Source organism: Anopheles merus, chromosome 2R, assembly GCF_017562075.2.
Source record: "Anopheles merus strain MAF chromosome 2R, AmerM5.1, whole genome shotgun sequence".
NCBI lineage: Eukaryota > Metazoa > Arthropoda > Insecta > Diptera > Culicidae > Anopheles > Anopheles merus.
This window is the reverse complement of record NC_054082.1, coordinates 25,866,796-25,890,960: the sequence shown is the minus strand read 5'-3', so window position 1 is coordinate 25,890,960 and position 24,165 is coordinate 25,866,796. Positions and strand designations below refer to the sequence as shown.

At 45.3% G+C, this 24,165-nt stretch overlaps 4 protein-coding genes across 5 annotated transcripts; 3 read left to right on the top strand and 1 right to left on the bottom strand.

Moving 5' to 3' along the window:
* Positions 1–2,767: 2,767 nt before the first annotated feature.
* Positions 2,768–5,344, top strand: LOC121590151. Its single transcript, XM_041909576.1, has 4 exons — positions 2,768–2,906; positions 2,978–3,091; positions 3,174–4,358; positions 4,421–5,344. The coding sequence occupies exons 2-4, from the start codon at positions 3,028–3,030 to the stop codon at positions 4,774–4,776; spliced, it is 1,605 nt and encodes a 534-aa protein (XP_041765510.1). The 5' UTR covers positions 2,768–2,906; positions 2,978–3,027; the 3' UTR covers positions 4,777–5,344.
* A 416-nt stretch (positions 5,345–5,760) lies between these two features.
* Positions 5,761–6,324, top strand: LOC121590244. 2 transcript variants are annotated; one of them, XM_041909726.1, is made up of 2 exons: positions 5,761–5,885; positions 5,948–6,324. In XM_041909726.1, exons 1-2 carry the CDS (start codon positions 5,822–5,824, stop codon positions 6,232–6,234), a joined length of 351 nt encoding a protein of 116 aa, XP_041765660.1. In that variant the 5' UTR covers positions 5,761–5,821; the 3' UTR covers positions 6,235–6,324. The 2 variants fall into 2 exon arrangements, with proteins under 2 accessions (XP_041765660.1, XP_041765661.1); XM_041909727.1 differs by having other exon boundaries at positions 5,765–5,885; positions 5,951–6,324.
* A 123-nt stretch (positions 6,325–6,447) lies between these two features.
* Positions 6,448–7,898, bottom strand: LOC121590242. The gene is made up of 2 exons (XM_041909725.1): positions 7,090–7,898; positions 6,448–7,023 (listed from the first exon to the last, which is right to left on the bottom strand). The coding sequence occupies exons 1-2, from the start codon at positions 7,799–7,801 to the stop codon at positions 6,671–6,673; spliced, it is 1,065 nt and encodes a 354-aa protein (XP_041765659.1). The 5' UTR covers positions 7,802–7,898; the 3' UTR covers positions 6,448–6,670.
* A 310-nt stretch (positions 7,899–8,208) lies between these two features.
* Positions 8,209–11,573, top strand: LOC121590284 (nuclear RNA export factor 2). The gene is made up of 4 exons (XM_041909797.1): positions 8,209–9,337; positions 9,420–10,112; positions 10,304–11,098; positions 11,159–11,573. Exons 1-4 carry the CDS (start codon positions 8,294–8,296, stop codon positions 11,357–11,359), a joined length of 2,733 nt encoding a protein of 910 aa, XP_041765731.1. The 5' UTR covers positions 8,209–8,293; the 3' UTR covers positions 11,360–11,573.
* Positions 11,574–24,165: the final 12,592 nt, after the last annotated feature.

Below are 24,165 nucleotides of genomic sequence, written 5' to 3'. Positions count from 1 at the left end.
AATTATAAAATTTGATAACTCGATGTTCCAAATCAAGCAAATTAAATAATTTAAAGCTAAGGTTTAGAATGTCAACTTTGTACGATTTCCCATGCGAAATGATACAACTGTGTTTTTGCTATCTGATAGAAAAACTTGCAGGCATGAGTATAACTCAACAATTGGTACATGACAGTTTTTCTTGCACCAGTTGATGTGCTATTTTTCAACCCAAAAAAATAATTATGTAATATTATCAAACGATGCAGTAGATAGATCGCATCAAAGTTCCGGGTGGTCCTTCTAAATAGTGTCTAAGCAGCTTCCTTATGCCAGGATGCCGGGGATTACTTTTATTTGTGTTTTATTTTCAAGCAAGACGTCATCATCGAAATAAACAACACATTTTTTTGTTTTCTGTATGTGCATGTTTATTTGTGAACTGTAAATGTTCATAACGTTCACAGAATTTTAAATACTTTACAGTTAAGTCAAAACCACTTCACTTAATATTATTACTTCAAACAACTAATCTTCCTGGAGCACAAACCATGAGACGGCGTCTGTCTTTGACACTTTGACAAGAGCCATATTGTACCGATGTCATGCATTAAAAAGCTATAAAGATCCAACAAGTTTGGTACACATTCTTAAAAAGCCTTAAAGTTTCATCGTAAAACCCACTGATAGTACTAATCAGCCACAAAGTTCCAAAGGGTACTTTATGCTTGTTAAAAAGCTGTATGGTTCCACCAAGTACCGTTTCATGTCTTAATCACCCACAAAGTAAGACATCGGAACGATTTTTCGTTAAACAGCCCCAAATCAGCTGTGAAGTTCGAGCTGGCTATTTGGCTTTAAACAATCGTATCGCCGTTATGAGTCTAGCGATGTATAACTTCAATGCGAAACCATACAATAGTACAGAGGGAATGAAAAAGCTCTCCAAACGTGGAAGCTCCACTGGTTGGGTATACCACAAACAGATGGCGCCACCAGCTTTTTGCTATTTTTAGAATGCATGAGTCGTTTGCCGTCTGCTAAACGAAGTCTTTCTATGTTCCGTTTAGGTTGAGAGCTTGAGTCGTTTAGAACCCGCATAGTGATCGTTTAGTGGATTTGTCCCAAGCGCCACAGATTAAGCTTAAACGACTGAAAAATTGAATATCCATATAAAAAAAATGAAAGCTCCACAGCTTCATTGGTTTGATCAATAGATGGCGTATTACAACTCATCATTATATTGCTATCCTTTTCTTGCAATGTGTTTCGCTATTATACCTATTATATAGCCTTCTAACTTTCCGAGCAAAAATCTATATGAATGGTCGTGTGGTCAGATACATGGGTATCAACACCAACGACCATTACTCAAATCTCACTTGCTTCAGTACTGGTGGTTTCCATTGGAGTTTAGTATTTAAACAATCGTATTGCCGTTCTAGTTCTAGCGATGCATAACTTCAATGCGAAACCATACAACAGTACAGAGGAAATGAGAAAGCTCTCCTCCAAGCGAGGAAGCTCAACTGGTTGGGTATCCCACAAACAGATGACGCCACCAGCTTTTTTGCTATTTTTAGAATGCATGAGTCGTTTGCCGTCTGCTAAACGAAGTCTTTCTATATTCCGTTTAGGTAGAGTGCTTGAGTCGTTTAGAAGCCGTTTAGTGGTCGTTTAGTGGATTTGTGGCACTTGGGGTCTCACTTGAGCACTTTCATGAAAAGTGCCCAAATAACCAAATCGTCCTTAACCCACTGTAAAACCACTTCAAACCCACGTGGGTTTGTGGTGGTCGATTCAGTCGTTAACCTACCAAATTTTAGAACAATCGGAGCTTCCAGTTCCGATCCGATGTATTTATCTTGTCCACCCTTAACCCACCTTTTCCAAAAATGCTTTGAGGAAAAGTTTGGTCAAGGTTTGGTTTAGGTCAATATGCTGGACAGGATTTGAACTCCTCGGTTGATTAAATTTATTCACTTACATCACTGCACTTCAACTTAAGCAATATTATTAGTCTATAAACTATGCACTGACCAGCGAAATGGAAGAGTTCATTCGCAAGTAAACAAACACACATATACACATATTACACATGAATGTTTTACAACAAACCAACTTAAACGTTTAATTGCTTTCTTTGCACAAATAAATAACATTTTTAACACAGGTGAAACATGTTGAGCAAATAAATTGCCCGTGCATAAAAATCTGACTTCAACAAAATTGAAGTGGTGGCTGCTTCTGTGGCCGTGTGGCTTAACCCACCAAACTGATAGTTTTTTAGCTTTGTTTGATGGAACTGGATTTTTAGTACAAGAAATTGGTGGCGTTTTCGGTATCTTGGTTATATGGGTGAGGTACAGTTACCCTAGACGAATAGATTTTGGACTGACTGTATTTTCCAGGGTTTTCCAGGTCTGGTGGTACAGTCGTCATCTCGAACGACTCAATAACATGCCCGTCATGGGTTCAAGTCAAGAATAGACCGTGTTCCCATACGTAGGACTGACTATCCTGGTATGATAACAATGAGTCACTGAAAGCCAAGTCCACTTCTCTAGTGGGTACAGGCAGGCCTTGACCGACAGCGGTTGTTGTGCCAAAGAAGAAGAAGAAGTATTTTCTCGTTCAGATTTACACCCCCACCCCCACTTCGCTTAACATTTCAAAACATACCCATAACTTTCGATACAATTTGAAACTCATAACGAAAACTACAGATACAATTTTGGTGCTTCTCCCGAAATCTTCCAAAATAATCTGGCCACACTGGTTTTGACAGTTCGGCGCTTTGTTTACCTTCGTCAGTGCCAATAAAGTCTGCGTTTTGTGTACAAATAAAAGTGCGGTATGTTCAGATTTTCATAAAAATCTCGATGTTTTCCCGATAGTGGTGGTACACAGCATTGTCCCCGAAATAGGTAAGCAAAGATGGCACCATCATATTGTGCGTTATAAAGAGATGTGTGTTACTGTGGTGTTTTATTCAAAGGAAAACCCATTGCCCCACACTGAGGAAACGCTGGTTTACGCTGGTTACGCATGTGCAAAAAACTTTGTGTCCAGAAAGCAGAAGGAGATGCAAAGGATACACTAAAACATGCTGGTTGGTGTAGTTAGCGAGGAATGGTGTTTTTATTTGGACAGTCAATTTTTCCAACCAATCAACGGCTTTTCTCTTCTTTCAGTTGACAATCAAGCGCAGCCGCTTAGTCAGATCACAATACTTGTTCCGTATGGTAATGCGGCGTGCCGAACGTATCACACGGCAAAGATGAGCTCTAAACGAAAGGAAGCACCACCCACCACGCCGGAATCGCCGCGGGAAGCTAAAAGGATGAGATCTCCGGAATGGCAAGGGGCGGACCGCTGGAAGGCAACTTCGCCTTCCGTTGGGCCCTCGTTCAAAGCGGCAACACCGCAATCAAAAATAGCGCACCGTTTAAGTCATTCATTCCAATCACCCAAACCGGGCACACCGGTAACAGTGACGACATCCGCACTGGACACAAAACAAACGAAAGTGGCCAACGAAGCAAAGACGGGCCGATTCGCTACAATACCTAGCAAACTGCCCAACACTGCCAGCGTTTCGAGCAAAGCGGACAAACCGCTGTCAACTATTGTGAAGGCCAAACACAAAAAGGCAAAGGGTTTGCCAGTGCCATGGCGAGCGGAGCTGTACGGTACCCGGCCCGGATCGGCCCAGGCCAGACTGGAGCAACTTTGTACCGCCCTGCACCAGGAGGTAGAGGAGCAAAAAAAGGCAAAGGCTGTGACAAGCGTCCCGCTGAAACGTACCGCCCCGAATGGGGACAGCCCTCCAAAGAAAAAGCTAGCATTACCATCAAGCTTTAAACAGTCTAGCTCTACATCTACTGTTACTCGTGTTGCCACCGTTCCTGCCACTATCCCCGTTGCTGCTGTAACACATGCAGCCACCAAACCCGTCAGTATTACAACTGGCACCGGGGCAGCTTGTGTAGCAACAAGCACATCTACTGTAGCAGACAGCAATGAGATGGATGTGGATGATGTAGAAATGAACAGTCCCGAGCCGGCTGCACTCCTTTCTCCGCCCATACCAGCGAACGATAGTATGGACTGTATGGAGTTTGACTACTCACCAGAACCAAAAAGGGTACAACACAAATCGACGAGCGACTCAAAACCATCGACCAACGAACAGCCGAAAAAGGCTGAAAAGCAGAAGGAAACGAACAATGATTCGCAGAAAGCAATGTCCGACCTGAAGACCAAATACAAAGAGGGACTGAGTGCGTTTCCTAGCTACTTTTACTGCGTAATTGACACCAACATTTTCATCGAGCATTATCAGGACTTTCAGAGCTTTCTTTCGAAGAAATACAAAGGTAAGAGGAGTATTCCATCTTTTGTATGGAAATTTAAATAAAAAACTTCTCTCCATTCGCAGGACGTCAACCGATCGTGATCATACCGTACAAGGTGCTGCACGAGCTGGACACGGTGAAGCACAAAAAGCCGCAGCTAGCCTCGAAGATTGTACCGGTGGTGAAATTCCTGCACAAAATGCTGCGCGCCAAAGATGCACGCGTCAAGGGGCAGCACCCGTGGGACGATACAATCGAGCTGATGCCATTGCTGTCGCCGGATGATTCCATCGTAAACTGTGCGCTGCAGGTGCAAACGGTTGCCGGTGACGCACAGGTTGTGCTGGTATCGAACGATTGTAACATGCTGACGAAAGCGTTGGTCGCAAACTTAAACTCCTGTACGATGGAGGAGCTGCAATCGGATTACAATTTCTAGCAACCCCTTAGACTTAGATAGGTAGTTAGTTTCAGTGCCTTTCAATGTAAAGATGTAGGAATATGGTAGGAGTTGCGTTTTGATTTGGCTGTCTCTGGCCATTTCGCTGTTGAATTATCCTTTTGTGCTGGTACACGTTGTTAATCTATACGTTCACTGTTTGTACATCGAATTCACTTTATTTTGTTTAATCCAGCCAGGGGTAAATTACAGAATTTGTTGTTATTGTCCTGTTGCAACAATGAAAATAGGACAACTTCAGCAACGAGCTCAGCCACACCTAACTGGTAAATAACTTATTTTCTTTGTTTCAATCTTGCGTTCTCGATGTTAATTGGATGAATTTTGGTAATGGAAATAATTGCTCAGGAATGATACAGAATAGCCATAGGAAGAATTTTCATACATATACATATCTGCTCTTATGGAAGAGTAATTGTAAAATACAGCTAACGGCGGACGACCTGACTGGATTAAAAATGGTCTGCATGAATTTGAAGTCTTTCAGAAAGATTGAATAAACGGAGAATAAACTGTATTATAATGTTGACAAATGACCCACGCTTTTTTTCGCAATATCGTCCATCGTATTTGGCTACAAAAAAAAAAAAGAATGCGTACGACCATTCTCCTCATCTGTTGCATCCGAAGCGCCTTGTGCGCAACATCGACCCAGATAGAAGGGGGTGGAATTAATTTCGAAAACGCCAGCAGTCGCATAAGTAGTCGGATTTGGGCTATAAAAAATCGAGCTCCATGCTGTAACTGTAATAAAGATTGTATCGAACGGATGAAGAGCGAAACTGTTGCGAGTTTCGTGGAATGTATAAAAAAATCAATGCTGCAGCATTTAATCATGATTTGAAACGTAGTAGAAAGTATTTCATCCGTTACTATCGCCATTAATTGAGAGTAGCGCAACACAGGCGAGAATCGGGAATAGCGATAGCCTAGAAAATGCTGCTAAATGCAGTTGCTTATCATTCCCGCCTTAAGCTGGTCCGTTCTTGCAAATCGCCCTCAAACGAACCCAACCATTCACGCGATGAAGTTCGCTGCAATTATTGTGGGAATTGTTTTGCTCTCCTTCACCGTCAGCAGTAGGAGTGGTAAGAGCGGTGTGATTGTAATTATCTACCTCTTTAAATTGAACGTATCAATTTCCTCAAACCAGCAACACCACGCGGTCGTTACCGGCGCACGATGGGAGCCGGCGAGAGCTTCATCAACTGTTTGGCAATCGGAAACTCAACGCAGCGCATCTGTTCCTACGACCTTGACCTGCTGAATGCGATCGAACGGCAGCAAGGCAACGGAAGTCGTCCGTGTCCGGAAGGAAAGGTGTTTCGCCGCCACTGCAACGTATGCAAATGTGGTCGGGCTGGTGCGTTTGAGTGTAGTACCGATCTGTGCGGGGAGGATTTCTTTCACCCGACTGGTATGCCACGATACTGGTGAGAGTGTGTGTGTCGGGACAGTGCATAGGGGGAGAAGTTGTTTGGTCGTTAGAGTAATTGCAGTTTCTGTTAAGCTGCATGTGATGTAGGGTATAAGGTTTGTTTTTCAAGTGAATATAATTGCCCTGTAATTTGGCATAATTACAGATTGTTACATTTTTAAAAAGCAAGAAACGTAAGGAAATCATCTCCGGAAAATGCCAATTATGGGTGTTGCAACTGGGAAACACTATTTTTATTCTGCGTGATGCTTTCGTATCTGGTACATAAATATCTGAATGCTATTTTAATGACTGAGTGGACATTTCTCTCTTGCGAAAGAAAACATCATCCGCTAGGTTGGGGGTATTTGCGTAATTAAAAATATACTAAAGCCTACCATCATTCAAATGCTGCCCTGAGAGTAGACGCACGTTGCGCATGTCGATGCAGATTTTTTACTGTTGCTCTATCTGATTCATGCCGCTGAAAGAAAAGCTATCGGCCCAGGACATTTTTCGCACTACCACCGACCCGCTCGTTTCGACGTGTAACGTGTTTTCTGCTTCGGCTTTACCCAGCACGGCACTGTTGCCATCTCGTCGATGTTCCTTGTCGTCCATCGAGCTGTCGAGCGTAAGCTGGGTGGATTTCACCTTGATCGACGATGTGTCGTACACAGTTTCGGCCAGATTTAGATGCAACGTTTTGGTGGCCACTGCTTTGATATTGCTTGTACCGACCATTTCCGATAGTTGCAGTGTTACGTTTTCGCTCCCAACGTCTGCGTTTAGTGTACCGTAGAAGCCCTCTGTAGGAATAAGAGATGAATATTTTATTAATGTACAACTAATCACAGGATTAATGACACACGTACTCATGGTGAGACTTTTGCCACCGTTCGATCGTACGGTACAATCCTTGTGTATGCTTTTCAGCTCCATGTCCCCGTCCCGCGTCTGGAACGTGCTTCGGTTCGAGTAGCTTGCGTTGACCGAAATGTTGCCCGCCTCGGTAGTCGCACTAACCGATCCTCCCTGCAGTTTGTCCAGGAATATGTTTCCCTTGCCCACCGTCGTGGCCGTTACATTTTCCGCCAGCGTGATCCCCTGGCAGGCAATATTGCCGGCAGTGCTGCAGAGCTGAATGTTTGTGGAACGAAGGCTGCGTGTCTCTATATTACCAGTGCCAACGACGTCGATTTCGTCGCTGTACAGGTTTGCGATGGTGGTGCTACCATCGTTGCGGATCTGCAGGTCCGCCTTGATCGGCACCTCCAAGATACATTCGCACCCACCGGCGTTCGGGTCGCTCGTGATGGTGACAGTTTTATCGGTGATTTTCACTGCCAAGCTGTCCACATTGTTGCCCTGCTTGACCGTTGCCTTCAAGAGGTTTGAGTCCGGACAGTCCAGCAGATCATAGGGAACGATTTTCAGGTCGTATGCACAGTTGATGTGTATTTTCGTGTACGGATCAACCTTTTCCTGTACCGTTTTGATGGCTGCCCAGTTGAATCTGCCGCTAGAGAGGGCGCGTGACCGCAGGCAGGAGGTAACTGCACTCCTGGATACTGTAAGGAATAACATTTCTTTTGTGTTTGAGTTACACAATTTTCCAATAATTGGAGGACGTCGTGCGATTGTGAAATAAAGTGTATTGATCAGGAAAATCCGAATAACAACAAACACGCACTGTGGGAAGGCTTCCGGTCATCACGTTTCCGTGGATGTCATCGCGACCACTGTGCTCCGTGTGATATTGATGCTTTTATTCGATGTTTGTGTTATTTCTTAATCTTATAAATCAATTTTAACCAGCGTTTTTGTAATTTGTATTAGCATTGGTCTTGATGCAAATGCGTTGAAAGAATTTGAATGCTTTCTTAAAATCTATTGCAACCTTTTTCAAAGTTTTGAATGCTTTTTTGATCAATCTGGCAGCACTGTCACTAACAACAGACAGTTGTCATTTTTGCTTCGTTTAGCGTATTTTGTTGTTGCCGGAGCTAAAAAAAATGCCGGTGTAGCGATTTCGATTTCTTCCGTGTCGGCATTAGTATTCAAGGAAAATAGAACGAAATGGACGAAGAAAACTCGCCTCTCGTGAAGGCGGAACCGGGAGATGATTTCGATCAGCAAAGCGATGAAACCGAGAGCTGCATCAAGGATATGCTGCAGGAAATGCAAAGCAAGGAGCGGGGAAAACGCCCCCAAGCTGCTACTATCGCCCCCGCCACGGCAGTTTTGGAACAGTCCACACCGCAGGAGCACGATGAAAACAGTTTCTACAATGTGCACAGCGATAAGCCGCAGTCGTTAAAAATGTGCACCGGCGAGCTGGACATCGTGCTGGAGCCGAAGCTGGCAGGTCCGGTGTACAATGCGGCCAATCTCTCCCTAGACCGGGCGTTGCTGAACCGAGCGGACATGTGGCACCAGGTGATAGTGCACCACGGCAACGGCTGCACGAGGCAGAAAATTTTGGAAGCCCTGTTCGGCAGCTACTCGTACTGTGATTTTTTCCCTGTGGCGTATCGGCGCCACGCGAATGCGGACTTTTTCCTGCTGCGAATGTGCAGCCAGGTGCTGCTGAAGATGTTCGAGGAGGGCCTGCAGCTAAAGGCGGGCAGCATGGCGCTTCCAATCAGCGTACGGCTCGGGGCGGCCCGGTTCCACACGGGGCAGATATTCCCGCGCCAAACCATTACGAAGGCGGTACAGGAGCGGTGCGATAATGCGGCCCAGTACGGTGACATTGCGGTGCTGAACCTGGACAGCTTTGCGGAGCATGCCTCGTTGCGGGAGCTCTGCGTGTACCTAGGCAACCGGGCCCAGTTTGAGGTGGTCTGTTCGGCGATTGCGCAGGCCATGGACGGCAATGCGTGTATTTCCCGTTTGCGGCTCGCGAACAACGATATCAGCCACATGTCGCTGCTGGCTGCGCTGAAGGATACGAAACTGATCAGCTTGGACTTGCGAGGCAACCGTATCAAACATCCGAGCTCGCTCCGTTTGCTGAAGGACATCCCGCTGGTGGAGCTGTACGTGGAGGGGAACAACTTAACCGATGTGCCTGATTATGAGAAAATTATACGCAGCTTTTTCCCGAACCTGTTAAAGCTGGTAAGAATGCGTTAGGGAATCGGTTTAATAATTCGCTCATTGAGTAAATCTTTTTGTTTTATTTGCTCATCCCGTCTCGTAGGACTCCAACCTGACCCAAACCGTCACGACCAAAGCGGTGCGTGACGATGCGGAGGAAGAGGAGGAAGTGGAAATAACCTCCCCCGGGACGGTGATAACGGAAGCGGACCTGAACCCGGGCGCCTTTCAAAAGTACAACATAACACCCCACTGGCATAAGGTGACGGTGCACCATAACGGTGTGTGCAACAAGCAGGACATTCTGGACGGGCTGTTCCATCTGCTGGGCAAGCATGCGTTCTACCCCTGCTACTACAAAACCTACTCCAAGCAGGACGAGTTTCTCGTGCAAAACTGCTTCGATGCGCTGCTGTTTCTGGTGAAGCAAAAGCTGAAACTGCCGATCCCTGCGCACAACACCGTGCTGAAGCTAGCGCTGGCGATGAACGTTGCCGAAGCGAGCGACGCCGATGTGCAGCCGCTGCGCAAGCTGGAACGGTTCGTTAACAAACGGTTCAAGCTGGGCTGCCTGGACCTGTGCTCGATGCAGGATGAGCTGAACGAGTGCATGGTGGTTGACTTTTGCGCGAAAAGCCCGAGCACGCTCGCGTACGTGCTGGAGTTTGCTGCCCGGAAGTACGGCAACAGCTGTTTGGTGCTGCGGCTGCGGAACAATGGTCTTCGGAACTGTGCCGCGCTGGAAAGCTTGTCCAAGTTTTACAAGCTGGTGTCGCTCGATCTGCGCTACAATGCGGTAAGTTTCCGTTGCGCTCAGAATATTTGATGCGTTACATCGGTTCGGTTTTAGTACAGTGCGTTTGAAAAGTTAGGTACGGTGAAATATTTCACAAACACCCGTTCTTAAAACATTTCAAAACGAACCGTTATTGACATTTGAATCACACCGTACCGCAGCATGGTACTAATACGTGTCCTTTCGTTTAGCTTTCGAAAATCTCGGACCTGCAAGGCGTTCCGTGGAACAACATTACGGAGTTATTCCTGGACAATAACCCACTGTGCGGCACGATGCGCTCCAGCGTGGAGTACGTGCGGAAGGTTAGGCAGTACTTCGGTATGCTGCAGCAGCTGGATGGACGTACGCTGCTCGGGAATTTCACCTACTGCCAGAACTATCTCTGCACACCGGAAGCGTACAAGTTTGCGGAATCGTTCGTGAAGCACTACTTCGCGCTGTTCGACTCGTTCCAGCGCGGTGACCTGCAGGAGCTGTACCACCCAAAGGCACAGTTCTCGATGACGTGTGACTTTGACATCGAGCAGTCGGGGCAGCAGCTGGATGCGCAGCTGGACCGGCAAGCCAGCTACGCCCAGCACAGCCGTAATTTGCTGCAGTTTAAGGACAGTCTGGACCGGGCCGTGTCCAAGCTGATCGTCGGCAACGAGCGTATCGGGTACGTGTTGACGTCCTTCCCCAAGACGGAGTTCGATTTCTACTCGTTCCGTATCGATGTGCCCGTGTTTACGCCCGAGCGCGTCATGATCACGGTGCACGGTCGTATGCACGAGGACGAAGTGAGTGCGCTCGGGCATGTAAGCTACATTGGGTTTACCCGCACCTGGTACCTGCAGCCGTGCGGTATGGGCACGAACCTGTTTCACGATGCGATCGAGTACAAGATCCACAATGATATGCTGCACATGTACAGCATGACGCAGGAAGGCAATGACGCGTTCGGACGGCGGAACGAGGCGACGCCGGTGGCGGAGAATGGAATCGTAAGTGAAACGTTCTTCAATTTATAGTGTGCAGTTGATGTAATCGTTTTCCCTGTGCAGGATACTTCCATGCAATGTGACGATAACGATCGGGAGAACGCAATGATCGTCTTCAAGGAGCTCACTCAATTGAATCGGGCCTGGTGCAAACGGTGCCTGGAGGAGTCGTCGTGGAATCTGAAGGTGGCGTTGAACATATTCCTCAAGCTGTACGAATCGAAGCGCATTCCAAAGATTGCCTTCAAGGATGATATTCCCTGACGGTGGTCCAACTGCTGCGAGGTAGACACGCAAGAAAGTACCTCCATTGGTACAGTTTCTGCACTGTATAGATAGATGAAATGAATTGACGTGTCGAATGTGAGGCTTTAAAGAACTGAATAAACTCAAGAACTGTCGTACAAAAGCCATTGCGGTCATTGGTGTGGTGCCTTCCCTTAAACCGCTGCGGACAGCACAAACGTCCCACGAAATGGCCGAACGAAAGGAGGGAGAGAGTGATAGAAAGGGTAAGAGGCGGGGAAAGGATGCGCCCACTGTTAGCAAACAACGAGTAATTAACTCAAGTAGCAGACGTCAAGTGGGCTAGCGTAATGTATGGTACTTGAAACAATGTAAAATGCGCCCACCGCAAAACGTACGAGCTTGGCCGTTGGCTGGCAACATATACCGTGCGCACACACAAACACACATGTACGTGCGAGCGGTGGACACACCGCCGTTAATGATGCTCACCGGATCATTGAGCATTAGAAGCCGGCAAGCGCCACATTAATAATCGAACGCGTTTGAAGCGCGTGCACATTTCAGTGGGCGAACGAGCGAACGTACCCGGGCCAGTATGTGTGCAGTCACCCTTTAATGTTGATCCTTGGCGGTGTTCCGCCTTTCCGTTTCGCCGGCGAGCGCACGCGGGTACCATTTCGGTGGTTTGAAAATTTAATTTCCGCTTCGAGCACCCCGAAACCACCCCACCGCTCCGGTACGTCGGTCGAGTGACAAAAGCTTGATGTCGATGGGTGGATGTGTGTGTATGTGCGTGTGTGTGTGTTTTTTTACTAGAATTGGCCAAACAGTTCCACGCTACGCGTTGATTGGCAACAACAGCGCCAGAATAGCTGCCGAGCAGTCGAGCATAAAACAAATGTTTTCCCCCTGCGGTTATGTGAATCGAATCAAATCAAACGGTGAAGCAGAAAAGCGAGGGCGCTTTTCGACGCCGCACACCAACCAACCCGGAAGTAGCTCACACATACACACACACACACACACACGCACATGGTGTGGGGAAGGACCGGCAGGTGGTGCACACCATAATAATTATCGTAAAATTGACCACTCACATTACAATAACAGCCCCCAGGGTGGGGTGGATTGATGTGTGCCGTAGCATTGCGCGATGCTCGGCGCGCATCAACCAATCAGCCCGGGGGCAACAGCACCAGCGCACACACCACCATCCGACCATCACCACGCGCAGTAAAGTGCGAATAAAAGCGCCACTCCCAAACTGGATAATGCTGCTGCTGCTGCTGCTGGAGGATCGACACCGGATCGACCATATTGTTGCCACTTCTAATCATATGCATTTTATCTTAACGGCGTTTCGACAAAACACAGCACCTGCAGGGGCTGCTACTACTACTGCTGGGTGATGCGAATCGCGATCGCTCGCAATGATAAAAGCGGGTAGGAGGATGAGAAGAATGCAGCTTGCATTTTGAAATGAAACGAGCCAACCGAGCTAGAAAAGTTATCCACGTCCACTTCGTGTGTGTGCTCCCTCCGGGCGTCGCACCATGATTGACTGGCTGACAGGGACTAGCGCACGAGTGTTGCTGCCGGGGTTTTGTGCAGATCGCACGAAAGAAAGAAAGAAGAAAAGCCAGATTGCTTTCAATCATAACATAACCTGGACGGCTCGGAACATCTGTTTGTTTTTCATTGCTGCATGCATCTCATTGAGCAACGTGGGGGGATGATTTGGGGGGTTTCCATCCACCCGTTATTGATTATGCGACCAAGATACGATACAGTATGGGGAATCATGCAATAGAAGGGGTAGGTTCGTTGCTTTCGTTTCATTATCAACTGTTGGGCACTCGGCACGCGGAAAGTCAGTGAATTCGAATGACCAGTTGGCCCGCGTTCAGTGTCTATGCAAAAACCGTAAAATCAGTTAGCGAACTGAATGAACCGTGATGGATCGTTATTAATGCTGCCGTAAATATGTCAGTACCGAGTAATCATGCATACATACATCCATACAAGAAAGCTCCTTTTGCAACGCGTATTGACGTGATACACACACTTGATGCAGCTATATTTATGTCTATTTCGTAAAATAAAATAAACACTCACAAATGAGTGAGTACCTTCCTAAAGATAGCAACGCTTCAGCATGCGTCTGTGCGCTTCATTTGCGCGTTCCCGTTTCGTGCTGGTTACCGTTTTTGCTGCCGGGCTAGCCGGCTAGATGGCTAAATTTCTACGTAAATAGGTCCTGCATTCCTCCTTCCACCGATGCTGCAATGCGGTGTGAGCGGTGTTGCCTACGCGAACCAACCGGGTCCCGCAAGCATGCCGTACGCGTGCGGTATTCGTACTGTGCGCAGTACGCTCGTACTCATGCTGTTTATGTTTGCGCTTCCACTTCACTAGAACGTCACGAATAGTGCATCATTAGCTAATTGTTGTAGCTCTACCATTGCATGCGCATGTATAAATACCACATAAACGGGGAATTGCATTAGGATTGCTAAAACGAGTATGCGTTGAAACACACCGGCAGGCAGGCTAAGCGTACAATTAATATGTGTAATTAGAATAGTAAATACCGTGCGCACTGAGGTACGGTTCGTGTAGGAAGAGCGACGTACCATAAAACTATGCTCGCGTGAAATGCTTGTACCGTGTCGAAAGGAAAATGGACAAAATAAGTTAAAGTAAATTTGTCACTTTTCGTTACATTTACAAGTGGTATCACTTACGCTGGTACTTGCGGGCACTGTTGTTGCACCATCGACTACAACCTGTTGCATGGTAGCGACACACAGGCACTAACGAACCGTGGTATGGTTGTCAATCGGTCCTCGGTCTACCTGCTATGCGCACGTGTGTACTGTGGATCGCATTCGTTTGCATCGCAGCACAGTGCAACAAGTCGATTCGGTGTGCATGCTTGGCTTGGTTTGATTGGCATGCTGGTATGTTTTCCTTCGAAGCAGTTGTTTGTGAGCATTTCATTTTCTCTCTGAGGCCAGTGAATTTGTGCCATTTTTGGTAGTATTTCTTTAAAATAAATTGCATAATTGATAAAATATGGACTTTGAGAAGGATGATTGTTCTTTTTACACGTTTGTTTCTTTGAAGAAAAGAAATAAAAGCCTAACAGTATGCAATATGTATAGCAAAGTATGCATTTCAGTGCGCATGGTATGGAATCCATACTATGGATGGTCTAGTGTAGCTAATTGACTATTATATAGTGTAAGCTTCAGAGAATTTTAATTGTATATTTCTGGCAGAACGTTTTCCTGCAATTCATTGAAAGCTCTTGTCGGTTTAATAAACATTTGCTTAATATTTGTTTTAAATTTGCATACCTTCAGGCGCTTAGAATTCTGTTCCAGGTAAGTGATTACGATCGCAATCGGATTTGTGCAAACACGTGCGAAAAAAGAATGGTCCGAATAATAGCCTAAAAGTTTGCAATACGTATTACAACGTGCTCGTTACAGTGCTCTTTCATACTTTCTTGATCTGTTGCAGTAAATTTGCTATTTTAAAGAGAAATGTACCAGCTTATAGATGCATTTTGTTTGTTCTGTTAGAACATTTTCAATATACTAATTGAAAGCCTTTGTCTGCTTTTATTGTTCTTAATCGAGCAAACTTCGTCAAACTAAGCCAATTACCCATCGTCAGGTGTTTAGAAAAGTCTATCTCTAAATGAAGTATTTATTCATTCGTTCTATGCTTAACGTAGTACAACGCAAGAACGCATCGCATTTGTACAAAAAATCGATAAAGGTTCACTTTAAATCAAACATCTTTCCGAAATACTCCTGCCTCTGCTGTGTTTCGGCAAAGTAATATTGTTAAAGACTGAACACACAACAATATGTGCTTGAACGTGTTGCCCCAGTAGTTGCATTCTGAATGAGCGGTTCTGATGTAGATACAATTCCATGTATCGAAAGCAAGCAGCAAGAAATCCTGTTCGTTCCACAAAATCGAGTCAAAAGTTTCATCCTTCGTAGGTATTCGCTACCTAGTACGCCGTACAGCAACAGTAGCAGGGTGGTACATCATCACGGTATAGAGCTACGAATACATGTACCTTACCTTGTACACGCTGCCAGCTGGGCGCGATCTTTTCAATTGTATCTTTTGCCCCACACGGTGGCACACGAAACTTGAAACTGGCAACGTTTCCTTGCCGTTACTAGCAAGGCAGCTACGTTACGTAGATTGTGCGTGTAGGATACCACTTTTCAGTGTGTTTTTCACCCACCCCCATTTTCCACTTATCAATGTGTTTTTCGCTACCCCTTTTCCTCTCGTCGTCCCTTGCCGTGAGTAAAACCACGTAGCGTCTTTCCGTTTCCCCTGTTTTATTTTGTCTTTTCCTTTTCCCTTGGTTGTAGCAGGAATGCAATTTGAAAATAAATCCATGCCTAGGGAAAACAAAAACAAACAGTAAACCAAGCTGGAAAGCTTCCGTGCTTCCGTGCCGTGATGAAAACAAGCTTGTTGCTTGTACGGCGATCGAATGCGACGAACAGAATCAAACGAAAGGGCAATTGGGCAGGAAAGACAGAGAGAGAGAGATAGAGAGAAAGGAAGCAGTAATGGAAAAAGGGGGCAGAATAAAATTTGTGTCGTATGTCGTATTACCAACTGGAATTGAGCTTTGAAGGGGAAGCTAGTGGTTCTGTGCATGGATCAGAAGTGGACTGTGAGGACGTTTTCTAATTACTCGTGCCCTGTACTCGTGCGGTTTCCAAGCAAATGTTGTTTTTTTTCTCTCTCTTCTTCCCACACACTTTTCTTCCCGAATATTGCCCCAAAGGAAAAAAAATCATACATCTTGTTCTCAGTACACGTGTTTATATGTATGGTTGTATGGGTTATTCTTCTAGCAAGCCCCTTCTATTCTGCGGCGGAACTTAAACAGAAATTGTGGAACGTTGGTTTCGACAGCCGGCGAAATGACGGTCTACGGTGAGCTCACGCTGAGCCGGCCAATGTGAGCAGATGAGAAAGAGAGAGCAGAAAGTGCTTGTTTCACTTCGTTTTTGTTACAGCAAAAAAAAAAAATAAAGAAAACCAAGTGTGTTGGGACATTGTACGCGATGGTGGTGTGTACCAAGTGTGACCAAAGGCTCATAAAAAGTTCTCGCGTGGTCAATCGTAAAGTTGTTTGTACTTTTCATCGACTCCGGCGCGGAGTTGGAAAGTGGCGAATGTGTTGGGTACCAGCCGGTTTTTTTTCGCTTTTCGGTGACATTCGGAAAACAATTTTCGAAACGATTGTGTGCGGGGAAAATAATTTTCCCGCAGTTATTATGTTCATTCCATTGCCCATTGCCGGTGCAGATGAATGGTTACTTTGCGGTGGTAGTTGGTAAGTATTACTATCATGTTAGTGGAACTTTGTTGTTACTTCTTTTAATGCGGTTTTCATTTATTTCTATTTGTCCATTTCCTCTTGCTAACTTTTATTCTTCAATCAGATTTGTATCTTTTCACTGTGGTCTATCTCTCAAATTCTTTATTTCATGTGGTAAGTACTTTTTGCTTGGTATTTATTCGTCTGCTGTCGTATTTGTTTGTACGCTTTACTCACATAATTTGACTGAAAAATAAATCACATGTACATTATTAACGAACAGTCCCCGTCCTACTTTCCACTTTCAATCACGTAGCTCGGGATGAAAGGAATTTTTAATGTGCGGTTTCACTGTAACAAACCTTCCAACTGCGACTGCAGAGCGTGATAATAAAAACCGTTTTACCCAGCAACCGCCAGCTGTGTGGCGCTTCCCGTTTGCCAGCCATGACAAACGCCAACTGCATCTCGTTAAGCGTATGGCTACCGTTCCTCGGCTAAGCTTTCGCAACAGTTGCTGTAGGTTTCTACTTTCTTTATTTCTCTCTCTCTCTCTCTCTCTCTCTCTCTCTCTCTCTCTCTCTCTCTCTCTCTCTCTCTCGCTCTCTTTACCCATCCCCGTTCATCCCATCCGATTCAATCACAACAGCCCAGGCACTGTCCTGCGTTTGTCAGAAAAATTATCCAATTTCTGCGGTAAAGCAAAGCACCGCCAACGGGAAAGCGGACAGGGCTTCGAAGGCATCCAAGGGGCGGCTCATTTGCAAGAAGCAATCTAGTGCTCGCTCATTGCGCAGTTCCGCGGTCACGGGGTTTGCAAATTGCGACGCTCCCTGACGCCTGACTGCACAACTGCCGTAAGTCAACTGCATTTCGCATTGTCCATTTTATGGCCGGTCAGGCTACCCGTCCGGCTACCCGGCAGCCACCGGAACGCATCCGGCAGGATAAAACATTTACGACCCTTCCCAGCACGGCGCTGGGAATCCCAGGATTGGCTAAGAAAGCTTCCCTCGAATGCCGAATGCGATACAATGCGATGCGGTTTTACTCGGGGCTGCAAGTTGCGGTTGACTGATTGTAGGGTTTTGGTTGCATTTATAATTTGTGCCGTACCACAGGCCGTGCCCGGTTCAAATTCGAGCAGCTGAATCCTGGTTTTACGTGGCAACGTGGGTGGGGGAGAAAAGTGAGCTGAACGGAGGGGTTGGAAGTTGGAAGAAGAAAACCCGTCGCGGGTTTGGCATACGAAATGAACTGATCGGAAAATTTGTGTATCTTTAAATTCGCTATTTTTCGGGTTTCGATGGCATCGCGTCGATTGCAATGTACGGCAAATGGAAAGAAACAAAAAGGAAGAACAAACATCCAATTTCATGGACAGCGTGACAGGGCCGAAACTCACTCAGCCATGAACTCGCTGACGTGGATGTAAATCTTGGTTTTTCGCTTGATTTTGCAATCCGGAGGGAAAAATAGTCAAATGAGCAAAGAAAATGGAAACACCAGCCCAGTGGAAGCGGAAAGCAATCTTTCAGCGTAACTGCGTCGCGTCTATCAATGCGTGTGTGTGTGTGTTAGCGCGGGCACATTTCCGCTAGATTGCTATAAAACTTTGGCAGCCGGAACTGATTCCCGGAATGCAGACAAATTGTGAGACAGCAAGGCACATCGGTATGGGAGGGGGGGGGGGGAGGAGGAGAAAGTTTTAAGCAACAGCTTTTGATTGAATGCTGTTACCGGAGGAGGAGGAGGAGGAGTGAGTGAGTGAAGGAGAGCTAATTTTGGGGACTGTTGTCGCATAGTTCGCTGAGCGGTTGGAACTATTGGTTGATTAAAATAAGACAAAAAAGGCCGGTAGCGGAAAATGAGGAATGGCAAGTTTTGGTACATTTTTGTTCTTTTGTTCCATTTAATGCACTGCACACTCTACCGCAGCCGGTTGGGTTTTCAAATGAATTTGCCTTGGTACGCAGTTTGGTTTCGATGCAGTTTGTACTGTCAAATACCAGGCGTCTCCATGATGGTGGGCGAACTTTTTTGGGGGACTATTAAAATATCAAAATGTGATGGGAAATATTTAGAAAACTTGAGAGAAATAATGTGCTTCGGCGAGGGAAATATTGTCTCTTAAAGTACAACTTTTTTATAACCGATACTTTTGGCAAATCAAGCCTTTATTCCTGTTTTGCCAGCAAAGCGCCTAAAGGTATGCAATGCACAACCAGACGGCGAGCTATTTGGAAATCATTCCGTTCCTCAAAATTCAATTTTATTAAGATTACTGAGTGCTAGAGAATGATGTTAAAAATTATAAAGTTAGTTGAAACTCTTTACAAGCAAGCGTAAATGGCAAGATACATACATGTAAAGCTACACGTCGCTACACAACTGCTGCATCGTCTTTGTATGCTATAGAAAACGAGCATAACTGACGAGTGGTATGGTAGCAATGGTTGCAGATGAAAGTTTTCCTTTCATTTACAATTTTCAACCGTTTTTGTTGTGGTGCAGCCGGTCGCACTTGCGTCGGTTCTTTCACCCGTGGCTGTCTGGCACAAGGACAGGCAGATGCAACTTTGCCGTGCTGGAAACTGAGACGGCACAAGTGGGATCTGCCTGCAATGTAGAGACACCTGTGTGTCACCTGGTCGGTGAATTTGTGCTGTAATTAAGGATATTTCATTACCGGGCGTGGGTTACTCGACGTGTGTTTAACTTTGTTTCGATTCTTTTTCTGTTTTGTTTTGTTTGCTGCTGATTTGTGTTCGTTATGAAAGTTTGCATGTTTCCTTTGTTAATTTGTTTGCTTGTTGGTTGGAATGCAGTTGCTCGTGCTAATAAAGTAACGAGCTGTTTTTGTTATTATTATTATTGTTTATTTCAGAAGACCACCGCCTCTGCCTTAATCTATTTTCTCTCCCAGGAATTTTCTCTACCAGAAGTGTTTCTCTAGCAGGAATGTTGTGCAAGAATGGGGCAGGACCAGCGCAACAGTAATTACCGTTCTGGAGCAAGTGGTTGTTAAAATCGCTTGTTTTAAGTACTGAAAAGATGATACACTTCACTAGAAACTAACTGTATCAAAATATACTGTACACCAAAAGTGTCGCATTACGTAAACAATGATTAAACGAAGAGTGTTATGTCTTTCAGACGATTACGATTGCAACGGTGACCCGTTACCCGGAAGCCATACTGAAAGTCCGGAAAGGAAGAAAACAAAAACACGTTCCACAACGTCTGCTCCCATACACCATGGATGGACGCTGTTTGGGGAATTTTAAAATTAATCTCCTTCATCTAGTCGCTTCAGACGTATCACGAACTGCGGAATGGAAACAGGAGCGTCAGACAGACAGTGCACGTGTGTACCGTGCATCATATTGGTTGCTATTTTGGAACCTGCCCAACATAGCGTCGCTCTTGCCCTTCTCACTAAGATCAAAGACGTCCGACCAGGAACGGGTGCAGTTTGCTTTCGGGAAACGAAACCCCGTGTACAGCTGGTAAGGAATGTGTGTATTAGCTTTGTGCTGCCGGCAGCGGGCAAACACTGCTTGCTCCGTTCAGTTGTCGCTTCCGGTTCCGGAACATTGGCTTCAATATAGTTTACGAGATGATTGCGATGCCAGCAATGTGTGCTTAGTGTGGTTCAGCACATTATAATCAAATGAACTGAATATGTAACCATTAGGAAAGCTTGTTGTTTGTCTTATTTAAGAGAAATAATACGTTTTCTAATTGCAATCAATAACATGAAAGTTCGATATTTTCATGCAAATTCAAAAACAAAAGCAACAGAAAAACTTGATCTGCGTTGCTTTATGTAAATAATGATGCACACAGCCATGGCAGCACAAAAATGTGGTATTAAATATTGCAATCTGCTTACTGGCAAACATTCAACAGAGCAAAACAAAAATCGATGAAGGTAGAAAACGGCACGAATTTTCAGTGCGAGCGGTGATTCAATGTTAAACATTTACTATTCACTGTTTGCAGTGAGCAACATTTATTAGCGAAAAACAAAAAAAAATGTACCGAAAGCACACCGAATTACGCGGGAAACAGGTTTTCATTATGATTGTGACTAGTGCAGAACGTTTCGGCTGCCTTGCTTGCATACCTGTCACTTGCAAATGCACCAACGCAAAGTGTAAATAATTAATAACGTAATGGACGCGCTGGCGGTAAACAAAGCGAACGAGCGTAGAGTTGTGCAACTAAAAGGGCTTAAGGGAAAGGGTGAGAAAAAAAAGAAGAGAGAGAGAGAGAGAGAGAGAGAGAGAGAGAGAGAGAGAGAGAGAGAGGGGGGGGGGGGTTTGTGTGTGTAAGGGAGAAAAAATGATGAAAATTATTAGCCTCACTGCTAATGGTGGTAGTTTTTTGCCCAGGTACAAGCTTCGCATCACATCCGCATCCGAACGTCAGAATATTCAATTACCGCCCGTATACACGCAAAGCACAATTGTTGGTCAAATATATGTATGTGTGTACGCCGGCCAAACAGCCATCATCGATTACCGGACGGTAATATTGTCGGACTTTAGGAGCATGCGTGCGAACGTGTGCAGTGTTGGCGTAATTAAATCAAATGCCAAATGCTTCGCTCAATCTGTGGCTGCGTTACGGTGTACACGTTGACGGCTGCCGGGCTAAACCGGGGCTAGAGTTTTAGAGTGCGGAGAGTGTATGTGCGTTTGTGTGTGTGAGTGTGTGTGTGTAGCAGATGCACACGTTCACAGAAAAATCGACGTGAGCTGATGAGCTTTGGGGTTTAAAAAGGATTCGCCTTATGCTGGTATTAGAAAGTGTGCGAATTGGGCCACCCGCAAGGCTATCCCATTGTAGGCATCAGGATCAGTGCGTTCGTCCCATTCGTCCCAACCATACTCCCCAGGGGCGGGTGAAACATTTCAAATAAAACATTGATCGAATGCTGGACAAGCAAAACTGCATGCACAAATGGTTGGCCACAGGCCAGTGTCTGTTACGGGGCAGCTGCAGCTGGCCCTGGCTGAACACTTTAGCCGACAGACGGGAGAGTATAAGCCGGACAACAGAAAACGCATACACACACACACACACCGAGACAAAACATAAAACGAATCGATCATATTGCTGATTGGCTAATAAATGTGCACGGTGGTACCCTTTTGTTCGCTTTTTAGAGTGGAACCTTTTTTTTCCTGCTGATTTATTTCACAACCCCCACGAGAGGGCACTATTCCCTCGGGAAACGGGGTCATAACTTGAGGAAATGTGCAAACATTTCTAGCGCCGGAGCAATGGTTTGGTAGAATCGCTTCAGTAAGAAGTGGTGAAAGTGTGTATTGGTTTGAATGGTGAAAAATAAATGCTTGAAAGAGGGGTTAAAACTTCGAGGAAAAAGCCTTTTTTTGGTTTTTATAAGCTCAAATTATTACATTTAATAGCAAAACAAATACTGTATTAAATGCTTTGATTTTTTGATTATTAGTGTTTTAATGAAAATAAAAACTAAGCCTAAAGGTATGCAACCCACATCACAAAGCTTCAGTTTTTGCTTCACTGTGCCGTTTTTGTAATGAACCACAATTACTTAAACTGGCTTAAAGGACAGTTATGCTCATGGCAACAACGAACTTGTTCGTACACCTTATTTATATCCATCCTAACCACTAGCACAGTAAACAACGTGATAAGTAAAGCTTCGATTTCAGCGCACAGCCAGCGCCTGCGTTTGAACTTGTTCGACCTGTGTCGACCTCCCTGCCAGCTAGAGTTCATCCTTGCTGGCATTAGTTACACGCTGTACAATGGTTGGTATTCGCATCACTCTTCCCACCACTTGCCCGCCATCCGGCCAAAAGCCGGTGTATCGAGTGAAGAGTAATTATTTAACAAACCAGTACCAAATTTTAGCAATTACGAAATTATCTAAATATTGGCACGAAACTCGAGTGAAAATTTGTCACTGCACTCGTGCTCCAAGGCACAAGGGGGGGGGGGGCAGGGAAGGCAGTGCGGGGCTTTGTTGTCTTGCAGTTTTAGGCGGAAGCATCGTCAACTGGCACGGTACTGGTGACGCTCGGACCGCATCGTTAGCGACAGGGTTCGCTAAAACGAGAAAGGTAAACTTTAATTTGATAACCACTAGAAAATGAGCTCGGGTTTTGTGAATGGCACTGAAAGGACAGAAGGGAGAGAGCGACGAAGGGACAAACTGGTGAAACTGTTGACAGTGCAATAAATAAGCGGCCATCTCGAAGCATTTCACCACATTGGCCGTGGTGGTAGGACGTTTTTTTTAATCCTGTGGCACTTGTCCTACGTGCATGGATGGCATGTGGGAGGGGCGGAGTGGTAATCGGTAGGGTAAAAATAGTTGCCCCATTCTGCCCTTCACGTTTGACAAGAGGTCAAACCAACGAGAAGACCGGTAAGGGTGGTAAAGGAAAGCCTCGACCGCTTGTGGGGACAGTTTGTCCGACACGGGCCTCACGGGTCAACTCTCGATAGTTGATCGCTGGTCGGTTGGCGGGTGTGGTCCAGCTCGCTCGTCTGTCTGTTAGTCACGTTCAGGGGCTGTGAGTATGTGTGTGTTTGTGTCTTTTTTTCGAGTCCAAAGGGAAGGCCTGCATAAAAAAAACGATCTGCACGGAACGGTGTTTGAGGCAAGGGTTGCGTTCGAATGTGACTATTTATTTATTACAATGGTTATTTTAAATTGCTAGTTTGTGGCTGCTCCTCTGCGGACAAGTTGTCGATGTACGAGCGTTGAGTTTTGGAGTCGTTTTTTGTTGTTTTGGTTACGTCTGCGTATCGTAACCACTGCCAAGAGTTGGAAGTTTTGTGCGATTGTGTGTGTGTATGTGTGTCGTTGTGGTTACTTTCGTGTTACTGGTTTTTATGCTTGTTTTATTTATGAACGCTCCGAGTTGTCTTTTTTGGTAGTTGCATTGCTACGAATCGGCTACACTGAGAACGCATATTAATTGAAAGCAGCCAATACAGCATGTATTATAAATGTGCATATTTTTTTCATGTAATTAGCTGTAAAGTAAAATAAGCAAAACAAACATGTACATACATAATTGACTAAAAGATTGTTACTATAATTTTGATTTATTTTTCTGTTACACACCATTGCTTATACATCAGATCAGTCATTTCGTGACAAATACTTTGGACGGAAATGAGCCTAGTTATTTGTCCCATTGCGCTCGCTGCCCGTGTTTAATCAAATGAGTGTTTACATGAAAGCTTTACAACGAAACTTTACCCAACATTTGTATACCAATGCCGCTCATTCCAACGTAAAAGACAATCTATCTACAATGTAAGCATCTCATCAAGCATAGTGCTGTCTGCAATGTATCAACACAACTCTGAAATAATAAAAAAAAAAAACGAAAGAAATGTTTGCAAATTTTCAGGAAAATCTAATTTGGCTGCCACGGCTTTTGAT

Bases quoted from the DNA above. Each gene is read 5' to 3' on its own strand.
- LOC121590284 (XM_041909797.1), top strand. From the start codon at position 8,294: ATGGACGAAGAAAACTCGCCTCTCGTGAAGGCGGAACCGGGAGATGAT. The intron at 9,338-9,419 runs GTAAGAATGCGT...CCCGTCTCGTAG, and splicing joins TCCCGAACCTGTTAAAGCTG to GACTCCAACCTGACCCAAAC. The intron at 10,113-10,303 runs GTAAGTTTCCGT...CCTTTCGTTTAG, and splicing joins TCGATCTGCGCTACAATGCG to CTTTCGAAAATCTCGGACCT.
- LOC121590151 (XM_041909576.1), top strand. From the start codon at position 3,028: ATGTGCAAAAAACTTTGTGTCCAGAAAGCAGAAGGAGATGCAAAGGAT. The intron at 3,092-3,173 runs GTTGGTGTAGTT...CTCTTCTTTCAG, and splicing joins GGATACACTAAAACATGCTG to TTGACAATCAAGCGCAGCCG. The intron at 4,359-4,420 runs GTAAGAGGAGTA...CTCCATTCGCAG, and splicing joins TCTTTCGAAGAAATACAAAG to GACGTCAACCGATCGTGATC.
- LOC121590242 (XM_041909725.1), bottom strand. From the start codon at position 7,801: ATGTTATTCCTTACAGTATCCAGGAGTGCAGTTACCTCCTGCCTGCGG. The intron at 7,024-7,089 runs GTACGTGTGTCA...TTATTCCTACAG, and splicing joins TGGCAAAAGTCTCACCATGA to AGGGCTTCTACGGTACACTA.
- LOC121590244 (XM_041909726.1), top strand. From the start codon at position 5,822: ATGAAGTTCGCTGCAATTATTGTGGGAATTGTTTTGCTCTCCTTCACC. The intron at 5,886-5,947 runs GTAAGAGCGGTG...ATTTCCTCAAAC, and splicing joins CACCGTCAGCAGTAGGAGTG to CAGCAACACCACGCGGTCGT.